Below are 21667 nucleotides of genomic sequence, written 5' to 3' on the forward strand. Positions count from 1 at the left end.
AAGCCTTACTTAACAGGCATTTATTATTGCTGAACTAGGGTTGAAAGTTCAGCGTCCTTATAGACCAAAATTATCAAGATTTCTGAGTTTGCAGCCCACATTTAAGTCCTAATGAGCTATTGTACCACACTCACTGCTATTAACTCTTTGATGTCAGGAACCCATGTTGCTCTTTTAAATGTTTCACAGATGTCCAAGAGAAAAAGTGCAAAGCCCACCTGTGCTGAAAGACAGGTGAGCAACTGTATTTTATGTTGCCATTAATCCCCTCCAGCAAAATATGCTAAGACAACTACAGCACTAAATATGCATGTCAAAGACAGGAGAGCCTACCAGTTCGGACTGTGAACTCGGAGCCAGGGGAGCTTTATGTCACTCCCAGCTTTGCCATGATCTGATACGCAGAGCACGTTACCTTTCTGGGAAAAGGGTGTGAGCATACGGTGCTCGTCACACCACGCATCCAGCAACGGAACCACTGCCGTACCTTGCACTGCACAGCCTTGTCTCCCATGGATCCGAGTTGGGCAGGGACAACAACCTGCTTTTCTGAGAGTAGCTTGCCTATTAGATCCTCTTAAACACAGGTAACGATAAAGTGATAAGGAAATCATCTTCAATTTGCGTCTAGCATTTCGACCTGCTCAGTGTGCAATCACAGCAGTGAAACACAGCGTCCACAAGGAGATGACACCACCAGGTTTGGATGGCACTTTGGAAGAGAAGAGTCTCTAATTTTCCAACCCCAGACTAAAGCACTCAACCCCGACCACCAGTGAATGGGAGCAGGATGATGCTTTAATGCAAGAGCCACAAGCCCGGCTCAATGTCCAGGCAAGCAGCTGAATCAGCCAGAAAGCAAACAGGGCGCCAGCTCTTTGGCCATTCTCGTCTCCCATCACTGCTGGGGCTGCTCCCTGACATTTTCTCACCGTTTACTCATCCCGCAGATTCCTCAGCACAGCGATCTGAGGTGGCCAACGTAGATCGCCTACACAGCAACGGAGCTTAACAGTCCATCTACGGTGCGAATGGACGCTCCTGGGATGTGCTCCTGGCACAACGAGCAGAACAAGTTACTGCAGGGCGACCTTCACCGAGGTCTTACAGCACCTCTGCAACTGCCCAGACGCACACTTGGTTCTGGACACAGACGCAAGCTAACTTCAACCTGAGTCCAAATGGCATCTGCTACCTCTCATTTACCCCTCGGGCAGCAATTCGGGAGCAACCAGCATGCCTCAGATTCACACCAGAGCTTATCCCAAGGTAACCTGCCCTGGTCATCACAGCCCTTTAATGAGGAGCAGGTTACTTCATGTCCAGTAAACAACTTCCCATCCAAAGAGCTTGGCATGCCTGAAAAGCATCAAGATGGGGAGTCAACATGGAGCAGCTACGGCTTTAGCAATTCAAACCCTTGCTTGCTTCATATTAATTAACCATGTAGACATGCCTAACATGCAGCGACAGAAGCTCTGCCGCCAGGGAAAACTCCGTGCACTGCAGCCTTTTGGGGTTTTCTAACGATACTGCTTCCAAGCAGCTGCTTTGCCAGGAGAAGCCTTCATGGCCATAAATGCACACTAAGAAAGTCCGGAGGCTTTCAGGTCCCTTCACTTTGCTTTCCTCCATTAAATACCATTTCCTTATTGCAGGGCAGTCACATCCTCATAACACAGAGTACTGACATTGCAGAGCTCTGCAGACATACAACACGGCAAAATTTTTTTGTTTTGTCTTTCCTCTCCCAGACACTGTCCCTCCAGCCAGGGGAGGAGACCATGGAGATTTTGTGCATTTCCCAGTTGGCAGATGAACAACAAGAGACCAAAACTCTCCTTCAGAGTGTCTCCTCCTCATCCAACCTTAGCCCTGGGAAGAAATATATCAGCACAAGGACAAGCTGCAGGGGAGAAGAGCTTGGGACGCTCTATTCCTTTTCTCTCTCCCTTTCCTTTTTCAGTACTTGCTAGCTGGTGGACAGGCAGAAGCCACGACCATCTCTCAGGAAGGGGCTTTAGTTCATATAAATGCGCATTTCCGGTGCCCCAACTCAGAAACGCATCACTATGCAAGACAATACTTTGAGCACACACTTAAGGGTTGTCCCGAACACAGATGGACATCAGCTCACGTTTAATGATTTCTTGAATCAAGGCCTAATAAGCAAAAAGGAAGGGGAAGCTAGTTTCCACAGTAATAGTAGTTGAGAAGTCTTTGAGTCCTGCCAACAGGAAAAATGCATGTTAAGAGAACCGCTCACCTCTCCTAGGAAACTAGCACAGACCCACCTCTTTCTGCAGCCTAGCACTGCAAGGCCCAGGGACACCATCAGGTCCTTAACGTACACCAAGAAGGTGGTAGAGGGGTAGGGTTGCAGAAAAAAAAAAAACCAAAAACAAACCACCACACACAAACAAAACAAACAAACAAACAAAAAAAACCCCACAAAAAATCCAAACAAACAAATTAAAAACAAACAAACAAACAAAAAGCCCCAAACCTAAAGATTTGGTTACTATTTAATTCTGTCAGGAAGGCTACTCAGAAAGCATCCTTCCTCTTGTAAACACACACGTACAGGTTCAAACCATGCATGCCCAGGACCCCCTACCACCTCTCCCTCTATCATTCCTACACAGGCGAGCCTGGCTGCAGAGCTACCACTTGCTGGGGTAGAAGGACTGGTTCAGCTCTCCCAAACTTACTAATTCCAAGAGATGAGATGTCAGGTACATCTGACATGAGCACTCATGGATACGCAGGGTCCTGGTAGCACCTAAATAGCACCAAAAGTAACTTTCCTCTAGGGCCTGACATGTCTCAGGATTTGGGGTTTTGATATATGTTAAGATTCTAGGTTTAAAATTCAAAAACTACTTCAGGTTTTGTGTTTTTTTTTTCATTTTCCTGTGGGGTTGCAGGTTTTTTTTGCATGCCTCTAAAATGCAGATGTGTAAATCATCAGTTTCTCAAAATCAACTTGGGAAAGTTACTTAATATCTTTTTGGCTGCACTAGCTAAATAGAGGAGTGAGCAACACTTCCCCATCTTGGGAAAGCACTAAATGACTTCGCTCACTGGTATCTTTCAGACACAAGAAAAGCTTGAAGGCAAGGTCCCCTGGAACCAGACCCCTGCTACCAGCCCGCAACGGATTCAAAAGCAAAGGCTGTTTGATAAAAATTTCTAGCTTTATTTTGTGAAATTAGGCACAGAACATTGCTCGGGGAGAGATTAGGGGAGGGAGGTTATTTCACGAAGACATCACTCCTTGTTATCTGCAACATCTCTAACTCCCCAAAGGCTTTCCAAAATGGGTCTGCCCCTTGCCAAATAGGTCTGCAGAGGACAGAGGAAAAAGTATTCTTCCTTCTCTTTATGCAGTGGCTTACAGCTCCAGTTTCTTCTGTAGAAGAGAGTACAGACGTGTACAGTCCAGAAAGTCAAGTATCCCATGAATAATATAATCCCAGACTGCATGAACTGGTGAGAAGAGCAATAATCCTGGGCTTGAGCAACTTGGCAAACAAATGGTCCTGAGCCCAGCAATGCCAGCTTCCTTCCTTGCTTTTCAATGATAAGTACGCCCTGTTTTCTTTACTACAGCACCTGGACACAGTACACAGACCATGTTTAGACAGAAAATAGGAGGTTCCTATTCAAGTGGCATCATCTGCATGGGGAAGTTTTTGTGCAAGGGCTCGAGTGTGAATTGAAAAATGCAGAACAACTATTTCGAATTATCTCTCTGTGTGGACACTGTTATTCAGCATTAAGAGTTTCTTTGTGAGATTTAGCTTAATCCGTTTCCAAAGTGGATTAAGCTAAACCGCACAAAGGACCTCTTACTGCTGCGTACGAGTGGCCGCACGGAGAGATAATGAGGAATAGTTATTCCGAGACAGCTACTTCCACTGCATATTTGGGCTTTTTCACCCTGCGTCAACAAGCCCAAAGTCATACCGGAAAGGGAAGACTGCAGTTCTAGATATTTGGGCAAAAACAATGCTATGGCCGTATCATACCCGTTAAATCTTCTGCTCTGCACATGATGGCTGCTCCTGCTCCAGTCGGCACGAGCTCTGGCTCCAAACCAGGCTGCATTATTCAATACCTACTTCTCTAAGCTCCAGATTGAATCCAGCCACGAACTTCAGCTGCAGACAGGGCGCGCGGGGAGAAGGACCTGCGGTGAGCAGCCCTGCCAAGTCTGCCACCCTCGGTACACATCATCTTTGATCTGACAGGCTCACCCATCTGGCTCTCCAGCATCACCCGGCACTGCCGCAGCTCTTCGCCCGCTGCCAAGGCCGAGCCGCCGCGCACGGCTGCTGCTGCAGCCCTGGGCTTCGGGGACGGACTGTCTGCACTCTCGCCATTCCTCTCGGCACAACTGCTCTTCTGCGGGAGAGCTGATGGCTCGCCGATGTTTAATTTTAGGCCCATGCAAGTCCCTCGAAGTTAATTTAACATGCATGCTCCAGCATAAAAACTGTCATGGGAATGAATCCAAAACATAGCTTAGGCTCTTCTGTGCTAAAATACTCTCCTGAACCATCTTCCTAGCATAGGTTTCTACCTTGAAATGTTGCTCTCTGCAGTCTTACTGTACCCCAAACTAGCTAATCAGAAAGGGCCAGAATTCAGGGACTCGTATTTGCATCACAGTTGGGGCACAGTGGGTATTTTATAAAGAAAAGATACAAGAGGGAAGCCTGCAGTAGATGCACTTCCAATCACACTGAAGGCAGGAGAGTCTTGTCTTAAAGATCTGTGATGAGCAAGCTTTCATCTTGCTTCCCCCTCACCCAAAGTGTTTCAATGCTCACATATGTCAGAGAGAGATATACCAAACACATTTTGGTGTGCCACAACACACCAAAATGCCAGATCTCATGGCTCAAGCTTTTGAGCAGGAGCTGTAGCACAGCCTCCCCAGGACATCAAAACTGATGCTGGTTCACTGCAATATCCTGGTCTGTAAACCTGCTGCTTCAGGAGGACCTGCTGAGCTATGTCCAGTAATGTCAGAGAAGCCTGGCCCCCATGAACCAGAGCCCTCACAAGCACCAAGAACCAGGTTCTCCCAAAGTCTAGCCAGGTAATTCACAAGAAACTTCATAGATCACACCAAGCATATTCTAACACCCCATCTGAGCTGCCTTCTCCTGGAGCAACGCTTAGGGTTGCCAACTCCTACAATTTTATAGCCAGTCTAGCAATACTTGCTATTTTTCTTAAAGCATGGTAGCCTTGAAGTCAAGTGTTTAGGGAAGAACTTCAGCCTCCGCTTGCACACAGCAAGCTCCTGAACTGCTGTAGAGAAAAGTTTGAGAACGAGCGGAGTATACCCTGCAGGCTCAGGAACCAGAGAACAGACAAAGAGAATACAAAATGTATTATTTAAGAAACAGAAAACAAACAAAAACACCACCAAAAAAAACCTCCCACCAATCCTCATGATCTTTTGAGGCCTGACTCATGATCCTAGAACAATTGAGGTTGGCAGTACTATACATTTTACAGCATTTATTCACAGTTGAAATATCCCAACATCCACATACTTCAGAGTTCTTGGAGCTACTCGCAGATCTCCTGACTACAACCAAGCGTGACAATTCATCCCAGCTGCCAATCCAGCCCCAAGGTGTCTTCTGAAGGAGCTTTACTGCTGTCTGATGTTTTCAGAGCATTAAATTCCTTCTCACTTCACACCAAGAGGTACAAGCCCACACATTTCCCCAGTCTCAACGTCGAAGCAGAGGGGTTACCTCCAGTGCCTGAACAAGGCATTATTCTAGGATAGGCTACGACAAGGTCTGTAGAGGACAGACATTGTGCCACAGAGGAAACACGAGGGCATGAAGCAGTCCCCAAAGTCCGAACTATTTTGTGAACATATCAGATTACCAAGTGAATTACTTTTTAGGAGTCCACGATTATTCTGTGCTCTACACAAACCAAGCACTAAGTTTCCCATCCATATTTAGTGGGTACTGAATATAATACGTGTGTTTTATAGGAATCCATCCAAAATAATTTTATTGGGCTGCTGGTAGGTGAATTCTATACTTAGCCCTAAACATTCAGGTTTAGACACAGATTTTTTTAAACACAACTCTTCCCAACGAAAAATCAAAAGGAATTAGTGGTGAAAGATTTAGCCACAAAATTCTCAGCAAGTTTAATTTGTTCTGTGGCTTAATTCCATGCAGCTCTGAAAATTCAGGACAAGATGTTTGCACACTTTTGGGCATGTAATAATGAAACATTTTGTTTACTTTGCAGCTGCCAGAGCAATTAGCCAAATAAAGTATAGAGTATTTAAAGAGGAGAGAGTCACTAAAGGAGCTTTCTTTCCAGTTAAGGCTGCACAGATATTTATGCAGCGTGAGTCTTGAGGATCTGTGTGTTCGGTCCATGCACCAAGGCACAATCAACCTGCCACCAGGGACTGCTAGGGTACCAGTACAGCTCAGACACACAACCCACGCACGTGCCCCTTGCAATTCCAGGCACTGACATGAACGATGCCCAACTCCTTTCCCTCACAACCCTGCCATGTTCCTGAAACTCTCAACACAGTCTGCATACTCAGGAATGCCCTGCAGATCTCCAGGGAAGAAGGTCTCCCATGATGGGCACACACAGCCTGAAATCCAAGAACATCTCAAGAAGTTACTGCAGAGGAAGAACAGCCTCTCCACAACAAACTACCACAAACAAAGCAAGAGCTTTAAAAGCCCTCTTGGGACACTGCTAGTGGAAGTTGCAAGATGTTCCAGATGGCCTAAAACATACAGGACTGCGTATACGGCTGGATGAACCCCACTTCTGGCCTGTTTGAAGGGACACTATAGGTAAATTTTTAAATCTAAGTCAAACCTCATGACTACTTGTAGTCATTTGTCTTTTCTTTCCAAGTGCATAAGTGTAAACCACATGAGACTGAAAGAAATCAGGGACCAGGCAGGGCAGACTGCGCAGCTTGAACTCTAACCAATCTGGGAAACAACTCGTGATCGCCCCAAACTGCCCAGTGGTCTCAGACACTCGCTGCCCACGCACGTCAAAGAGGCTGAGAAGAGAAAGTTTGTCTGAAACCACGTTTCAGATAGTTTTGCCTTCAGTTTTGCTTGTCATATGTTTTGAAAACACATTTTTACCTCCTTAAGCAAAAAACAAAAGTGGAAATAAATTAGATACACTACTGCACAGTGATTCTTTGTTCTTGGGGATTCAGTCTACTTTATGGCTGTGTTCATTACATATTAGAAAACCCAGGCCAAATAGTACTAGAAGTCCTCCCTCAAGGTAACATTTACATTTACTTCAAAAGGCCTCCCTGCAGAAGAAAATGCAGGAATTTTTTAAACCTTTAACTGTTTTGTAAGAAATATACTGTACCAAACCACCACCATTTTGAGTTCAGAGTGTTTTCGCCTGGTACAAAAGAAGCTAAAAGCAAGCCTCTCTACAGCTGAGACAGCAGGAGGCAGGAACCTGGGACCGGTCTTTCACCCATAATCCTGCCCAAAAGAGAGTATGGTTGAATCAGAATATTTACTTTGCAGAGAACAGTGAAGAACAGCACTGTTTTTCTCCTTAAGGTTGCAGGAATGCATGCATAGATAAAAACAGTTTTAAAGGAGCTTGCTTTCTGTAGTGCGCAGAATTTGGAGATCCTTGTGCAGACATACCATGCTCATTTTCACTCGCCTGTCCACACAACACCAGACAATTTTCATGTGAGAATCCCACTCTTAGGGCACTCAGATCTCAGCACATCAGGTGCATGTTGAACATGGGATTTCAGGACAACTAGCACACTACCACTTAGAGGAAGATGCAAGGCACCCAGCTGGGGTCTGCTTTACACCCAAAAACTTCCTGCTAAAACTGTTTTACAAAGTCTTAATACCTTCAGTGAAATCAAAACTTAGAAAAAAGGGGAGAAATAACCATTAAAACCCTTTAAAAATCCCAGCCTCATAATAGTACTATCCACGAGCTGAATTCAAAATTTTGACCTAGCAAGCTTAATAAGGTACTATTAAAACAATTTTTCCCCCCAGTTTTCTTTCACCTTTGGACACAGATAAGCAGAATGACTGTGCCAGGGCAAGATGCAAGAGTCTTACAAGACGAGTAAAACACCTAAATGCAAATAAATGTATTGGTCTTAAATGGAGCCTCATGCTGTAACCTCCTCAAGACATGGTGAACATAATTTCAGTTTAATATTCTGTTTCTCATTATGGGCCTTGGAGACTCTCCTGAGCACCACGAAAAGCAGTATTAACCCAGCCCTCAGCACTGGGGGCAATCCAGCCAAATTATTCACGCTGGTCTTTTGCTTCGATTTTCCTAGTCTTAACTTAATGTTCTTGAATAAATCTGAAAGCAGGACGGCAGACAAATAGTACAGACTTTACTTAAGACATTACAGACAGCCATGTTCTGCAGCCCTGAGTCGTTAAGCTAAAAACCCACGCTGAAGCCAAGGGGAGTTTCATCGGAGCTGGGCATAAAGGCTGCAGCCCTGACACGGAGTTCATGGTAATTAGAGCCAAGTACTGAGAAGCAAGAACATAAAAAAAGAAAGGAAAAAAAGAAGAAAAAAAAAAAACGGGGAGGTGGAGAGAAAGAAAACCCACACACTCTCCTTTCCGTTCTTTGTAATCCAGCTACAAAGATTAGCCTCAAATCCTGATTTCAGAGATAGAGGAAAGACAATAAATTATTTGCAGCGTTAGCATTTTCCTGTAGATCTTCAGGGCAGCACAACTAATTTCAAGGTGAAGAGCTGGCATGGGTGCACTTGGCGGGTAGACAAGACACAACAACGTGGGTGGACGACCAGTTTCTATCCCTCCACATTACACATTACGCTCGCACAAAGACATCAGCATGTCCATGAAACACCCCTCGTTGTTCCATAAAAAGATTAATCGCGTTTTCGCGTAAGCAGAATCGGTTGTAGAGCCTCGTGCAGAGCAGCCAGGTCCCAGGTGCTGTGGGCAGGCACAGCATCCATGAACGGGGACACCAGCGCAACTTGACACATCCCAGGCCAACTGACATCCGCAGCCACTTCATCTCCCCTGAACGCCGTTACCTGCTCTAACTTTATTTATTAAAAATCAGACCATTTTTACTCCACACAGAATGAATGTGGCCTGGGGCGGATGCCAGGAAAAAGGGTGGAAAAAGCTGCCCCTTATTTATTTATTTTAACAGAACAAGGCAAAGCAGTTTGCTGCTAGAAACATTAAACCTTGCAGAACCACCCCCTCTCCCAAAAACCCCACTGCTCCCCCCCTCGCTGCCGCCTCCTCCTCTCCCTCCAACATTGTAAGTAGCACAAAAGATCACATTACAAATGCCAGCTGTGGCTCTTTTGGAAGGTGGCCTCCATCTCAGAGGTAGTATAGGTTCCTCACAGCCTAAGTGGTTGCTATGGTAAATATGCTTTTTATTGAATAGCAGAGTGAAACAGTTTTAAACAGACCCATAAGAAACCCATAAATGGTCAAAATACAAGGCAGATCAACCTCAGCCTCCCTGGAAACAGGTTTCTCTATTTTCCAAAATGATCAGGATTTTTGATCCTTTTTTTGTGTATGTGTGTATTTGTGTTGTTCACTTGCCCCCACCTCACCCACACCCAAGTGGAGGGGGGCTGGAGAGGGCTGGGGGACCCAGGACCCCAACCAGCACCCCAGCACAACAGCTGCTTTGACTTTTAAAGCACCTGCTCTCCTGCACGGTGGGAGGCTTTCAGGACAGTGGATGCTGAGCACTGGGAAGCATAGATGATGTCCAGCAAAGCTACCCACCAACCTCAGCCTGCTCTCCCAGGCTACAACCAGCCAGGAGAAACCTCCTGCTCTCTCACCATCATCTCCTGCAAGCCTGACACTGCTCTGCCACACCAGCCCCAGAGCCCCGGGAACAGTCCCGTCTCCCATGCCAGTCCTCTGGCAACAGTAGTAAAAAAGGAATTAAAATAAGGAAGTTACTTTGGTTCATTTCTTATTAGGAATAAGATGATGGCAGGTTTTGATGGCTGTAGATTTCTAAATAACCAGCCAAATATGTTTTCTCTGGCCTCTTCCTCCAGTGATGGCCCAAGTGGACAGGAAGGAAAAGCAAAGTCATTCTGAAAAAGTGAAGCAACCAGTGCTAGATATCAACTAAGCAAATGATCAGTCCTGTGCCCATCACTCACTGCCACACTGAGGGCTGCTTAACAAGCTACAGACTCTAAAAGATATGAAACCTCTTTTCTTTTTAAATAAAAACCTAAGACATAGCAAAGGGCTGAAACTTTTCAAGTTAAAGAGACAACAACTGAATCAGAAGCTCCTCAAAAACGTTTAGTACAATTCCAGATTTCTAACAAAACAAGTGCATGCCTTGGATGATATACCAGCTATATCAGCTTTAGCCTGTATAACAGAAGATAAAGAACAAACAATGTTTCTTTTCCTGGGATTCACCTTGTTATCCATTGGTTATTAAAAAGTTTGGGGGGGGGGGGGGGAGGGGGGGGTGAATCACTTAAAACTTGATGATAAAGTATTTCAGAAGAAATATTCTAAGGCACTACGTGACATCTCCAGAGGTAAATTTCCCAGACAAATGCTCAGAGCTAAGATGCTCCTTAAGATCAGATGGCAATTACACCAGCTATGGGTGAGGATGGGCCAAGGCATAACATCCCTCTTGCATAACACCATATAAACAAACAGTTTCCTCTTAGGCCTCTACGGATGCTATTTTAGAAAGCAAAAGAAAACCCCAAATCCCTCTCACGCAAATTTGTATGGAACGTTTCGAACTCAACACTGTTTTTACAGTAGAAGCAAGAAAATTTAACTGAGAAGTTAATAAAAAAAAAAGTTATTTTTAGCATTGCTACTTAATATAAAGGGAGCTTTATATTTTGCAGGTAGGTAGCAAGCATTTGGTAACACTTTTTATACTAAATGAGAAGTCATCACAACACAAAGGGACACATGCTCTGTTGAGCCTTCACCCAGGTAAAACACTGACCAACTCTCACAAACTTTCATTCAAGATTTTGCAATAAGAATATATTTTTTTTTAGTGAAGGCCGTAGAACAGGCTTGGGTTTTATTTTTTTCAACGCTTTCCAAAAGCGTCTATTCATTCCCTTCCATTCAACATTGTCAGATGTGTAAACCAGCCTGATTGGACTTCACTGCCATTGAGTAATTCTGCAGTGTGTAAATTCAGAGCACTTTCAACTCTCTGCTCTCCTACGAGGTACATAAATGATAATATCATAAACAGCCCAGCAATAGCAAATGTATTCCCTCCTTTTACCATGGGCTCGTTAGGGTTTGTGGGGTTTTTTGATGTATTTCTTTTTCGGTTTGTGTAAAAACTGATGACAACCAATGCTATTAATTTCAAATGCCTTTTTTAAAAAAACCCAATCAAACAAACAAAAAAACACCAACAAAAAACAAAGGAAGAACATCTTTCTGCATTTACTTACAACAATGTGTGCTGGAGATGGAGACCTAGCATCCTTGAGGGCTTGTCTACTCTGAAGGCTCCCTGCCTGAACATCAAGCAGTGGCCATTTCATCTGCAGATACTGGATGGAGGAAACAAAAATGAGGAAAGAAAAATGAGTTCAGAAAAGAAAGGCAAAAAAAATAACAAATCTTAGGTAACATGAGTAAAACGATATAAATTAAAACTTATGCAAGGAACTGAAACAAAAACTAAGACGACTTCACATGTTTGTGGAAACAAAATCTGTGCAGAACACTAACAATTTCATACCACATTACAGTTCAGGAATAAGAAAATAAAATAGATTGCAAAGACAGTATTACATTGATTTTATTAATTGTACCAAATCTAGAAGAATAAAAGCCACACAGAAACAAAATACCAAAACCATGGAGAATATGGGACAAGGGAGGGGAAGCTGGATTATCAGTCTCAGGAGAGCAAAAACACGTATCTTGGGTTAAGAATATGATCTCATTATTTAATGGGTCATCTGTCAGTCTTCTTTCAACAAATGCACCATGTTAACTCCTCTGGCTTCCTAGCGTTGTACGAGCCCTAAAGGCAGAGGTCTACCCCAAAAAGACCCAGTACTGCTGGGTCTTAGCATCTGTTTTCCCTACTTTTCACTATTTATGGAAGTCACCATGGATTATTTTCTTCTTGCTCATTATCACCAGGAGGAAACCTTCTGTCGGACAACTCTTAAGGGACATGCACAGTGTAACTTATTCAATTACAAGGCCAAACTTAATAAGCTCTCCTGTTGATGATGTCCAAGACAGAATACAGCCTGGTGCACTCAGGCTCAGCAGTGCTGGCCAGGCACTTGGGGGTAGCCACAACTTCTGTATATCACTGTCATCAGCAGATAGGCTCAATACACACAGGCAGCAAGTCTGCAGTGTAAGAGAGTGTTGATTCGAAAGCAAAAAAAGCTCAACTACATTTCAAGAAGAAGCAGAATGTTCCTACAGATTTAACTAGCATCAAATATCGACTAAAACTTCTGCTCTCAGGCATGTGTGTCCTCTCACTAAGCTTACTGCAGGAGCCATGCACCCAGCTGCATCGCACAGCAGAGCTCAAGGCTTCCACCAAATAGGTGAAGTCTTGAGCTGGTACCCAGACTGCTGCATCAGAAGTGCTCGATTCTGACCAAAAGCAGTCCTGCAGAGAAATTAGTTAGCCCAAATACTCCTCTGCACAGTACATCTAAATATAATTTCAGCCCAAGCTTTTCTCTCTGCGTGGTGCTGCACTGTGCCAATTAGGCATACTGATTAATACGTGATCTCTCAAAGCCCTGTATCATGCTGGAAGAAATGTGTACTGCCACATACCTTCAGCCCCCTCCCAGAACTAAGAAAAGCAGCTGTACACAGAGATCAGGCCACTGCAGAAGATACTATTTAGCACTAGACTCTGGTTGACCTACCAGATCTATTCCTAGAAAATATCTAGAGAAATAGTTATGTTTACCCATTCCTTTTTTTTTTTTTTTTTGAAAGAGTCATCTTGAAAGAGAACCGCACACAAACGACCCCCACTACCCCAGGCGAACAATGGAAGCCGTATCTAAATCTCCATGAAGGAAGGAAGGAGATCTGCTTCCATGCTTTCAGCACATCACTATCACATTTGCTCACGTATGCAAAACATTTGCTAGCATGCAAGGCCTGTTTGCTGCAATACCCTGGGCGCCAAGGTGACCAAAACGAGGAGCCAGAAGGAGGATGCATTACCAATTCCCATCGCTTGGAGGGCCTGAGATTTCTGAGCTACTGGAATGCAAATAAACAAACCCATACTCTGGATTTGTGCCCCATACGAGTTCCTCAAGTTCCAAGAAGTCTTGTTTTTATTCATCTTCACATTTGGGATTTATGCAATGTGGACCAGAATGTTTCAGCACTTCTTAAAAACAAGAAATAAAACCCAAACAAAGCAGAACTAGTCTACCGTAAGCGACATTTCTAACTCTTACGACTCAATTGTAAGCCTCCAGATATTTGATCGCTTGTATCAAATCCCTGCTCTTCAATATAGGTGACCACAACATAAATTTTAAAGTTGAGATGATGTTAAAGTAACTTTCTAACCCTTTGTGGTTTCAGAAAAGTGCTTAAAAATGCAATCCAAGTGCGCAGAAAATGAACCCAAAACCTAAGTCAACTGAGAGCTTCTTAACTTGAGGAGAAATCGGATACATTTCAGATTTGCAGATGGCACTATTAAACAAGTCAACTGCTACACTTTTAGAAGTCCATCGGTTGTTAGACAGCATTCGTAACACCGCCACATAAGGGAGCATATGAATTTACAGAAAGGTTCCTGATGGGTCACAGCTACTATCAGCTTCCCCAGGTTTTTCAGCCAGCTAATGAAGTATTTTTCCCTTCTTCTAAGGAAAACGCTCTCACAGGATGTGTGCCTCATGGTACACGGATCTGTTTCAAACTCCACAACCATTTCAGAGAGTGAGAAGTCACAGCTACCACAGCTAAAGCACTTAGAAGAACCTGCCAGCTCAACTGGTGGTGTTTCAGGAAACGGCCACTAAGCTGTTACCCAGCAAAATAAACCAACCACCCTCATTTTTCCATGACCACTCCATGGTCACAAGCAACCCTGGAATATTCCTACAACCACGACAACTCATGAAGGAGCTCAGGTCAGCAGCTGTCCTAAAAGACAGGCCAAGAAACGCGTGGGCTTCTCTGAGACTGACCCAAGAGCAGACTGAGAGGTCCGGACACGGCAGCATGAGCAAGCTCACATCAGACCCCTTCCAGTCAGCAAGTATGGCAGAGATTACGAAGCCTCCAGAGCTGTCAGTTCTGCTGGTTTTACTAGCAATAAATTCCCTTAGAAGAAACAGAGCAAGAAGGTATAGTCGTTCCTGCTCCACCTGGGTCTTAAAAGAGCCCATACTTTCGGCGCGGGTGCTCCCACACCAGGCTGACCAGTCTAAATGCAAGACAAACGTTTCAGAACATCTTGCTGCTACTTTGCTTTTCTGCTTTTTAAATCCTTAGTTTGGACTCTAGTAAAGTCCTTCTCTTACCCACCCCTGCCAAAGAAGATCCAAGAAGTCTTACAGTGCAAAGGCTAAAATGCAGCCAAAGCTGCTTCTCCTCTTGGACACGCACATGGAGCCCAGCAGGAATGGTCCAGATCCAGAGGGAATTGTTTTGCACACAAGCACACAGCTCCCATTTCCACCAGTGGGCAATACACCAGTGGGGAAAAAAAAAATAAAACAAACAGCCCCCCACAGAAAGCAGTAACACGCAAGAGTCAATAAAACAACTTCCACGAGCTCTACCAAGTGGCCAAGCTCCAGAGCAGCATCCCGGCCCCGCCAAGGGCGAGATGTTCTGTCCGCCAGATAAACAGAGCGGGCCAGAGCCCGCCGCCAGCGCCTACGTCAAGCTAACGAACCCGCAGCTTCAGCGGCGGGACCTCTGCAGAAGAAAAGAAGTCCAACTCGCTGGCTTCAAAACGCCAGCCCTGTAGATAAAGTATGAAATATTAGCATTGTTTAAGGTGACGAGCCTGACTCAAGGCCTCCTCATCCAAGAATTGTCATGCCTGTAACACAATATTGATGCGGTGGCTTATAATTCTTACTTTACATAAAAGCTTCATTGTGTGCCAAATTCAATCTCCACAGGCTACCTGAGCCACAGATTTTTACGAGTCTACATTTCAGCGCTGCGAGTCTACAATACACATAATTTTCAATTATGTTAGGGCAGAACAGGATCACTGCCTATATAACATTACTGGTTGGAGGAAATGAGACTCAGCCCTACTGCCGAGAGAGCTAACTGGATCCAGATGGCGGGCCCGGCGAGGCAGCCGGCCCAGGGAGCGACGTCGCAGCAGCCGCCCCCTCCGCAACTCTCGGGATGGAGGGAGACGCCAAGCCATTGCCGGGGCTGGGACAGACGGGGAGGATGCTTGGGCAGGGGAGGGGGAGTTGCGTCCCAGCGTGGGGAGGGTGAGGGAAGAGGGGGGAGAGGCGTGATTGCTTTCGCAGGTTTACTACTGCTGCCCTACGCTGCGATATTCTTATTAAAGGGGAGAAAAATTAAGTCCTGTTACAGCGGAGAGGTAAATCCTTTCCTTCCTCGAGCAACTAAATAGCAGGAAATCCTCTTCTCTTGGCCCTAAACGCAGATTTGAGCCAGACGGTTCCTCTGATTTGCAAGGAGTCCACAAAAATCCGAAGCCGACTTTCCCAGCCTTCTGACACTGCTTTTACATTCCTGCACCGGGGGAGGGAGGGAAGTTCCCACCATCCTGCTCCGGCAAATGCTGGACACACGCTCGCTCCTCTCCTACTTCTGTGTCTCAGTGTGGAAATTAGGACTTGCCTGTACAAACACTGAACTTTTCAACAAATTAACTCTAACAAATCTGCGCAAATTATTTCGGAGCAAAACTGTTGAAATGAGCTCTGCTGGCCTGCTTTTAACATTTTTTTAAATAATGTCATCTAGGCGTAAGTATTTTATTCCCTGTTTAACAATATGATCTGATGGGGATCATTAACATGTGTGTGTTTTTAAAAAAAAAAATCTTTTATGGCAAGTCTCAGAGAGCTTAAGCAAAATAATTGTTAAGCTCCAGGCCTCCGCACAAAAATTAAAACACGTATGGGGCGAGCGTACTTGAGAGAAACCAAAGCTTTTATAAAGGCTGTTAAATTGTCAGCACAAGGGAAAAGGCAAATGATTTGAACAGCCCAGATTTTTTTTTGTAGAAGGAGAGCAAAAAAAGAAAAAAAAAAGCAACACACAACACACACACCACCCTTACCCTCCACTCCTATGAGCAGCATGTCCTCACCTCCCATCTTCTGCAACCAGAAGGTCCTGCAAAGCGTGGACCCACCCCTCTGAACATCACCCAAAGCAGCTGCCTTCCTGGGCACTGGCAGGGCACACAAACATCTTTCCTAAGATTTTTCAGCAGAGTTGGTCAAAAGCAGCTAAAATTCACACCCGAGACTAGAGGAGTTTGGTGGAAACTCTTACTCACGGCCAGCAGCCACCCCCCGTGCCGGGGCTGGGGCCAGGCTCGCAGCAGTGTAGCCCTGATGGAAGGGATGGCACAGAGTTCGCAGGTGTTTCCTGCACCGGTGTCCAACCTGGAGCTGCTCCCTTGTCATGCTATTGTTTTCACTGCTGGAATGCCCTACGAGTGATGTCCCACAGCATATAAATACATAAATGCAATTAAAAAAAAAAAAACACAAACAAAACACCACACTATTTTTAAACGGAGGGAAAGCTGCACAACACTTTCCAGCTCAGGTTTCCTGCAGCTGGTGCTTATTAGCTCCCAGGAACTGAAACAAGCAGGAGCAGGGCTCCTGGAGTCAGCCTGATGCCATGGGCCTCCAACACCTCTCCTAACCATGGGACTACACTTCCACCTTCCGAATCTCCACTTTCTCCCTGGATCTCAACACGCCATGCAAATGGAAATATTCCCAATCCTAGTTTTGCTGTTAGTCTTTCCCGTGGCCAGCACTGCAGAATCACATGGAAGTATGCACCTGGACGCCAAATTTGAAGCTCAGGAGTTTCTCCGATATTTAGCTAGCAGCTCTTCTGGGAGAGGACATCTACACAAATTTTTACGAGAATAATCCAGTAGTAGTAACACAGGAGAGCACAATGCTGAGGGGAGGGCTGAGACTTATGCGGAAGGTGATAGGAACAAAGATGGAGCTTAATGAGACTGTAATTGCTCTCCATGGACAAGAAAAATACTTGCAAGAGGATACTCATCTCGGTACCTACAAAGAAAGTAGTGTCCCCACTTAAGTCAGAAGGCAAAGCCTCTAAGGATTTAAAAAGTAGACCTTCAGCTTCCACTCCATCCTTTAATTTACCTCGACCTCTTATTTTTGGTCTTCAGTTATCACCTTGTTTGAAGAGGTGTGCAGTGTGAGAGTAAAAGCTGAAGGATTTATTTTAAATAACTGAAGGAGATTGCTGGAGGAACTTTAAAAGGGCCTCCTATTTCTTGCAGATCTGAAATGTCTGGAATTTTTTGTATGAGAAGTAATAGACACCACCCACAATGTTCAGCCCTTCTACAGAATATGTAATGTACCACGACGAGGCACAGGGGAGCTCTCAAAACGAGAGCAACGAGGCCCATTTCAATAAGATCGATCCTTTCCACACAAAAGATTTCCTCACTGCACTCAAGAAACGAAAGCATGAAATTGTAAAACACGGAAGTAATTATCACATATCTCCACTTTTTTTTTAAACTCATATCACCCTTTAAACCATTGCAACACTGCAAAAATAAATGATTTAGTAAAATATATAAATTGTGAAAAAGTGGCACAAAAAAAAAAAAAAACTAGTAAGTGTTGTGTACCTGCACAGACACATGCACACAGGGCATTAAGTCCTCCTCTTAATTTAAAATGCCCTTTATTCACCAGCACTGGTATCAGCCAAACCATCTTGTGATATATTTCTGAACAAGACACTTCTAGTGCCTTGAATTTCCCCGTTATTGAGAACTCAAGTGACCTTGTCTCCTTCTCTTCTAGTAATACACAAGAAGTCCCTGAAACGGAGACCTTGAGTTGCCCATTTTAATATCTTGCCTGTGCCTTTGTCACATTGCTGAAGTGTTCCTACGGCATAAAAAAGGAGAAGGCAGAGTCCTCCCCAGCCTGAACCTTAGAGGAATGTGTTAGCGATTAAACGGTCCAAGATCACCCCAAAGGACGGATACCTGAACGCAGAAATCCTGCAAGCTGGAAGCACCTGACTGAAGCCACAGAGCAATTTAAAGCAACGAGCAAAGAGGATACCCGTTTTGGGGTGGAACAAGGCACAAAGAAACAGTTTGAGCCCCACGGACACCTCAACGACAACAGTTCCCTCTTGGTTGAGCTGCCAGACCGAGTGAAGGTGGAAGGACATCCCAGAAACACCACACTAGTTGCTTTCTCCTGACCTAATCAGCAGGTTCCATGCTCTCACAGCACGCACAGCTCTTGTCCCGCATCCTGAATGAGATGCAATACAACAGCTACATCCCCATTACTACTGCCGCATGTTACCCCTGTTTACACCGTTTTTCTATATGCAGCGATAAGGGCACAGAGGAGGCTGACATGGGAGAGAGCTACAGAGAAAAACCAGAAGCTTCCTTAAAAATTATTGCCTATGATAGTTCAAGCAAATTCAGATAATTATTTTCTCATTCTGACATGGATGAAAGGCATTCTTGCCTTCAGTTCTACTGAAATATTGAAGTAAAACAGGTTTTTTGCTTCTAATGAACGCAAGGCTAGTAGACTACAGTTGCATTCTAAGATATTGATACAGAGCATGAAGAAGTTAACTAAATGCTAATCAGCTACTGCAGGAATTAAAAATAATTTTTTTAACTTTACAAGAGGAAGAGTGTTCATGTGACACAGAAGTACAGCATTACTTTCTGCAGTTCACATGGTATCTCAGCAAAACAACTGCAGGCAGTGTTTCTCGATCCTGGGTGGAGCTTGGGAAAGTACCATGGCTTTTTTCACATTTAATTTGAAAGCCTCCTCAGCCCTCACTGCACAAATCAGCAGGCTGGCTGAGTACTATTTGGATGTCTGCAAAGTACTGTTCCAAAAGACAGGCACAAATAAAAGCATAATTTCAGTCAAGGAACAAGAACAGACTTTTTATCTACTTACTTTAAGCCAGAAAAAAAACAACTTCTTCATCTTCAAACTACTTTCCCCAGATTTTCTCTGCAACCTGTTCTGTTCCACTCAAGCATAGAGTTTCCATTAGAGAAAGAATGGGACAATCATGGAATCTTAACAAAGTCTTTCTGTAGATACGGCTTGTTTAGACTCAGCAAAGCTAAACCAGCCTCCGAGACTCACCGAACAATTTGATGTGCAGACCCACATTTAATTTCTCTTCCTGGCAACTTCCCAGAGAGTGAGAGAACAATTGGTAACTAGTGTTTGCATGAAGTCCAAGAATGCATTTTATGGTCTATAAAATATAATTCCTTTCCTCCCTATTAAATAAAGACAGTAAAAATATCTGACAGCACGTCAGAGACAGAGATCACGGCACTGAACTACCTCCATTGTAACAGAAGGGCTGCTCCAGGGGAACCCTGCCTCCCTTAAAACTTTCCAACTCTGGTAAGAGCATAACTCCATTTCTAAAGGAGGTACTACAACTTCAAGCTTTGCTACTGCCTTTTTTAGAAAAATACAAATATTAAATATTATTATATTAAATTAAAAATATTTAATATAAGGATTGTTTTAAAAAATATATTTTAAAACAAAAGAAAAAAATCCCCAAACAAACCAAAACAACAGAGCTCAGTGGTCAATCAGAATGGTTCTGCTTTAATATTGCAGAACACTTCTGCTCCTTCCTGCTCCCTTCCCACCCCATCGCTTGGATCTATGGCACAGGAAGGTGCACGGGTATAAGGAGTAAAAGGGGCTCCCCAAAGCTTCCCCCATCTTCCCCTTGCTTCCACCACTCGAAGCCTGCAGCAGGAGTTACTCATTTCCTAATTATGAGAAGCATTAACCAGACTCTTTCAGTCCCCTGGTGGCAATGTCCATCAGGAAAGCCATGACCAGGATGCAAAACGGCTGCTGAACCAGTACCATTTTTACTCTACCAGAGATGGACAGGTAGCCCAATCTGTTTCCCAAGCGTTCCCCTGTCTGTAGGAGTAAAAAAAAAAGCCTTGTTTGGTTCCTTATGATGCGGAGGGACGGAGGAGGAGGCAGAGGAGACGGGCCGGGGCGGCTGTGGTGGCAGCAGCCCTCAGCAAGGTAGAACCGCGCCTGGGTACCGCAAGGCTGAGAACAAGAGGTCTGTCACACACTTTCTGTGAGGAGCCATGGGAATTCCATAAGCCTCAATTGACAAAATCTGGGCCAAAAGAGAGTTGATTCGTGAAGTGCTCAGCACCCCCAGCTATCAGAGCCAGCAGACCTGCGACAAGGAGAGATGGGGGAAGGATGCCCTGTGAGGCGCATTCCCCTCCCAAGGGGCGCCTCAGACTATCTGGGTTGGGGTGGGTTATTTTTCTTCAGTCTTTGATCCAAATTCTCCTCCCAGGTCCTGTGAAGTACCTGTGAACGAGAGGCATCGGGAGGTGAGGTCCCAGAGTGAAAGTGCTACAGGAGAACCCAGCTGTCCGCTTGTTACTGTAACACAACGTCGCCTAACGGGGTCTTTTACTGAAAGAGTCATGTTTTCTCCTGCTGTTGGGTAAGTGAAACTCATGACTTGAATCACTACCACAAAAATTCCTGTCGATGTAGCAATTCTGGGTGAACTGCCGGGAGCCACTCTCTAGTAAACCCAGCAAATTTCATACCGAATTTCCTGTCGCCTCCCTTGTGGTTTCCATGTGCCAGTGGGGCTTCAACGCAACGTGGGGTTACTGCAGAAGAGATGGCTCCGAGGGTTTCAGGCCCTTGTGAAAATGAAAAACTTGCAAAATTCTTTCCCTAGGGTTGGTCTATCTATCTTTTTTTAAAAAAAAAAAAAAAAAAGTTAATTCAAAATTGTAACACAAAGGCAACCTCAGGAAAAAGTCCTGGAGATAACACTGAAATCAGCAATATTCTGACCTCCTAAGAGAAGCTGGGAAGGTTGACTGTTGAGGTTATTTTATTTTTCAGAAAGCCTGCCTTGGAAAAAAAACAAAACAAAACAACACAACACAACTTTCCACTGCATCACATCCTGGTCCACATTCCTCACCGTAATCTCTTAGCTCAGATACGCGGAGATGTCTTTGAAAGATGTAAAAGAGGTCGAGAGTCCCCTTAGCTAATTGCGCTGGCTGAGAACACAACCTGTGGGCTGGGGTAGGATTTGTGTCAGACTGACCTTCTGCGAGACCAGCTACTCCTCCGAATAAAACCCTCTCGCTGTCTCCGCCAGAATCCTCCTGCCACTCAAGTATCATCTTGCTGTAACAAATTACTTCTAACCCAGGATTATGGCTCCTTCCAAATCCCTCCTAGAGAGTCGGGAAGGAAACGTTCCCTCTCAGGATTCGGCACCAGTTGTTTGCCCTATCA

At 44.6% G+C, this 21667-nt stretch overlaps 1 protein-coding gene across 11 annotated transcripts in view; it reads right to left on the reverse strand.

Moving 5' to 3' along the window:
- TCF7L2 (transcription factor 7 like 2) overlaps nucleotides 1-21667 on the reverse strand; it is a 181693-nt gene that overhangs the window by 105223 nt on the left and 54803 nt on the right. For 10 of the 11 annotated variants that reach the window (XM_086616712.1, XM_086616714.1, XM_086616715.1 and 7 more), the window contains one exon: nucleotides 11534-11635. The exons of the other annotated variant lie outside the window; for it this stretch is intronic. In XM_086616712.1, the coding sequence (XP_086472838.1) occupies nucleotides 11534-11635 (102 nt within the window). The remainder of the gene's footprint in view (nucleotides 1-11533; nucleotides 11636-21667) is intronic. 11 annotated transcript variants of the gene reach the window in all.

This window comes from Tauraco erythrolophus, chromosome 9, assembly GCF_009769465.1.
Source record: "Tauraco erythrolophus isolate bTauEry1 chromosome 9, bTauEry1.pri, whole genome shotgun sequence".
Taxonomy (NCBI): Eukaryota; Metazoa; Chordata; class Aves; order Musophagiformes; family Musophagidae; genus Tauraco; species Tauraco erythrolophus.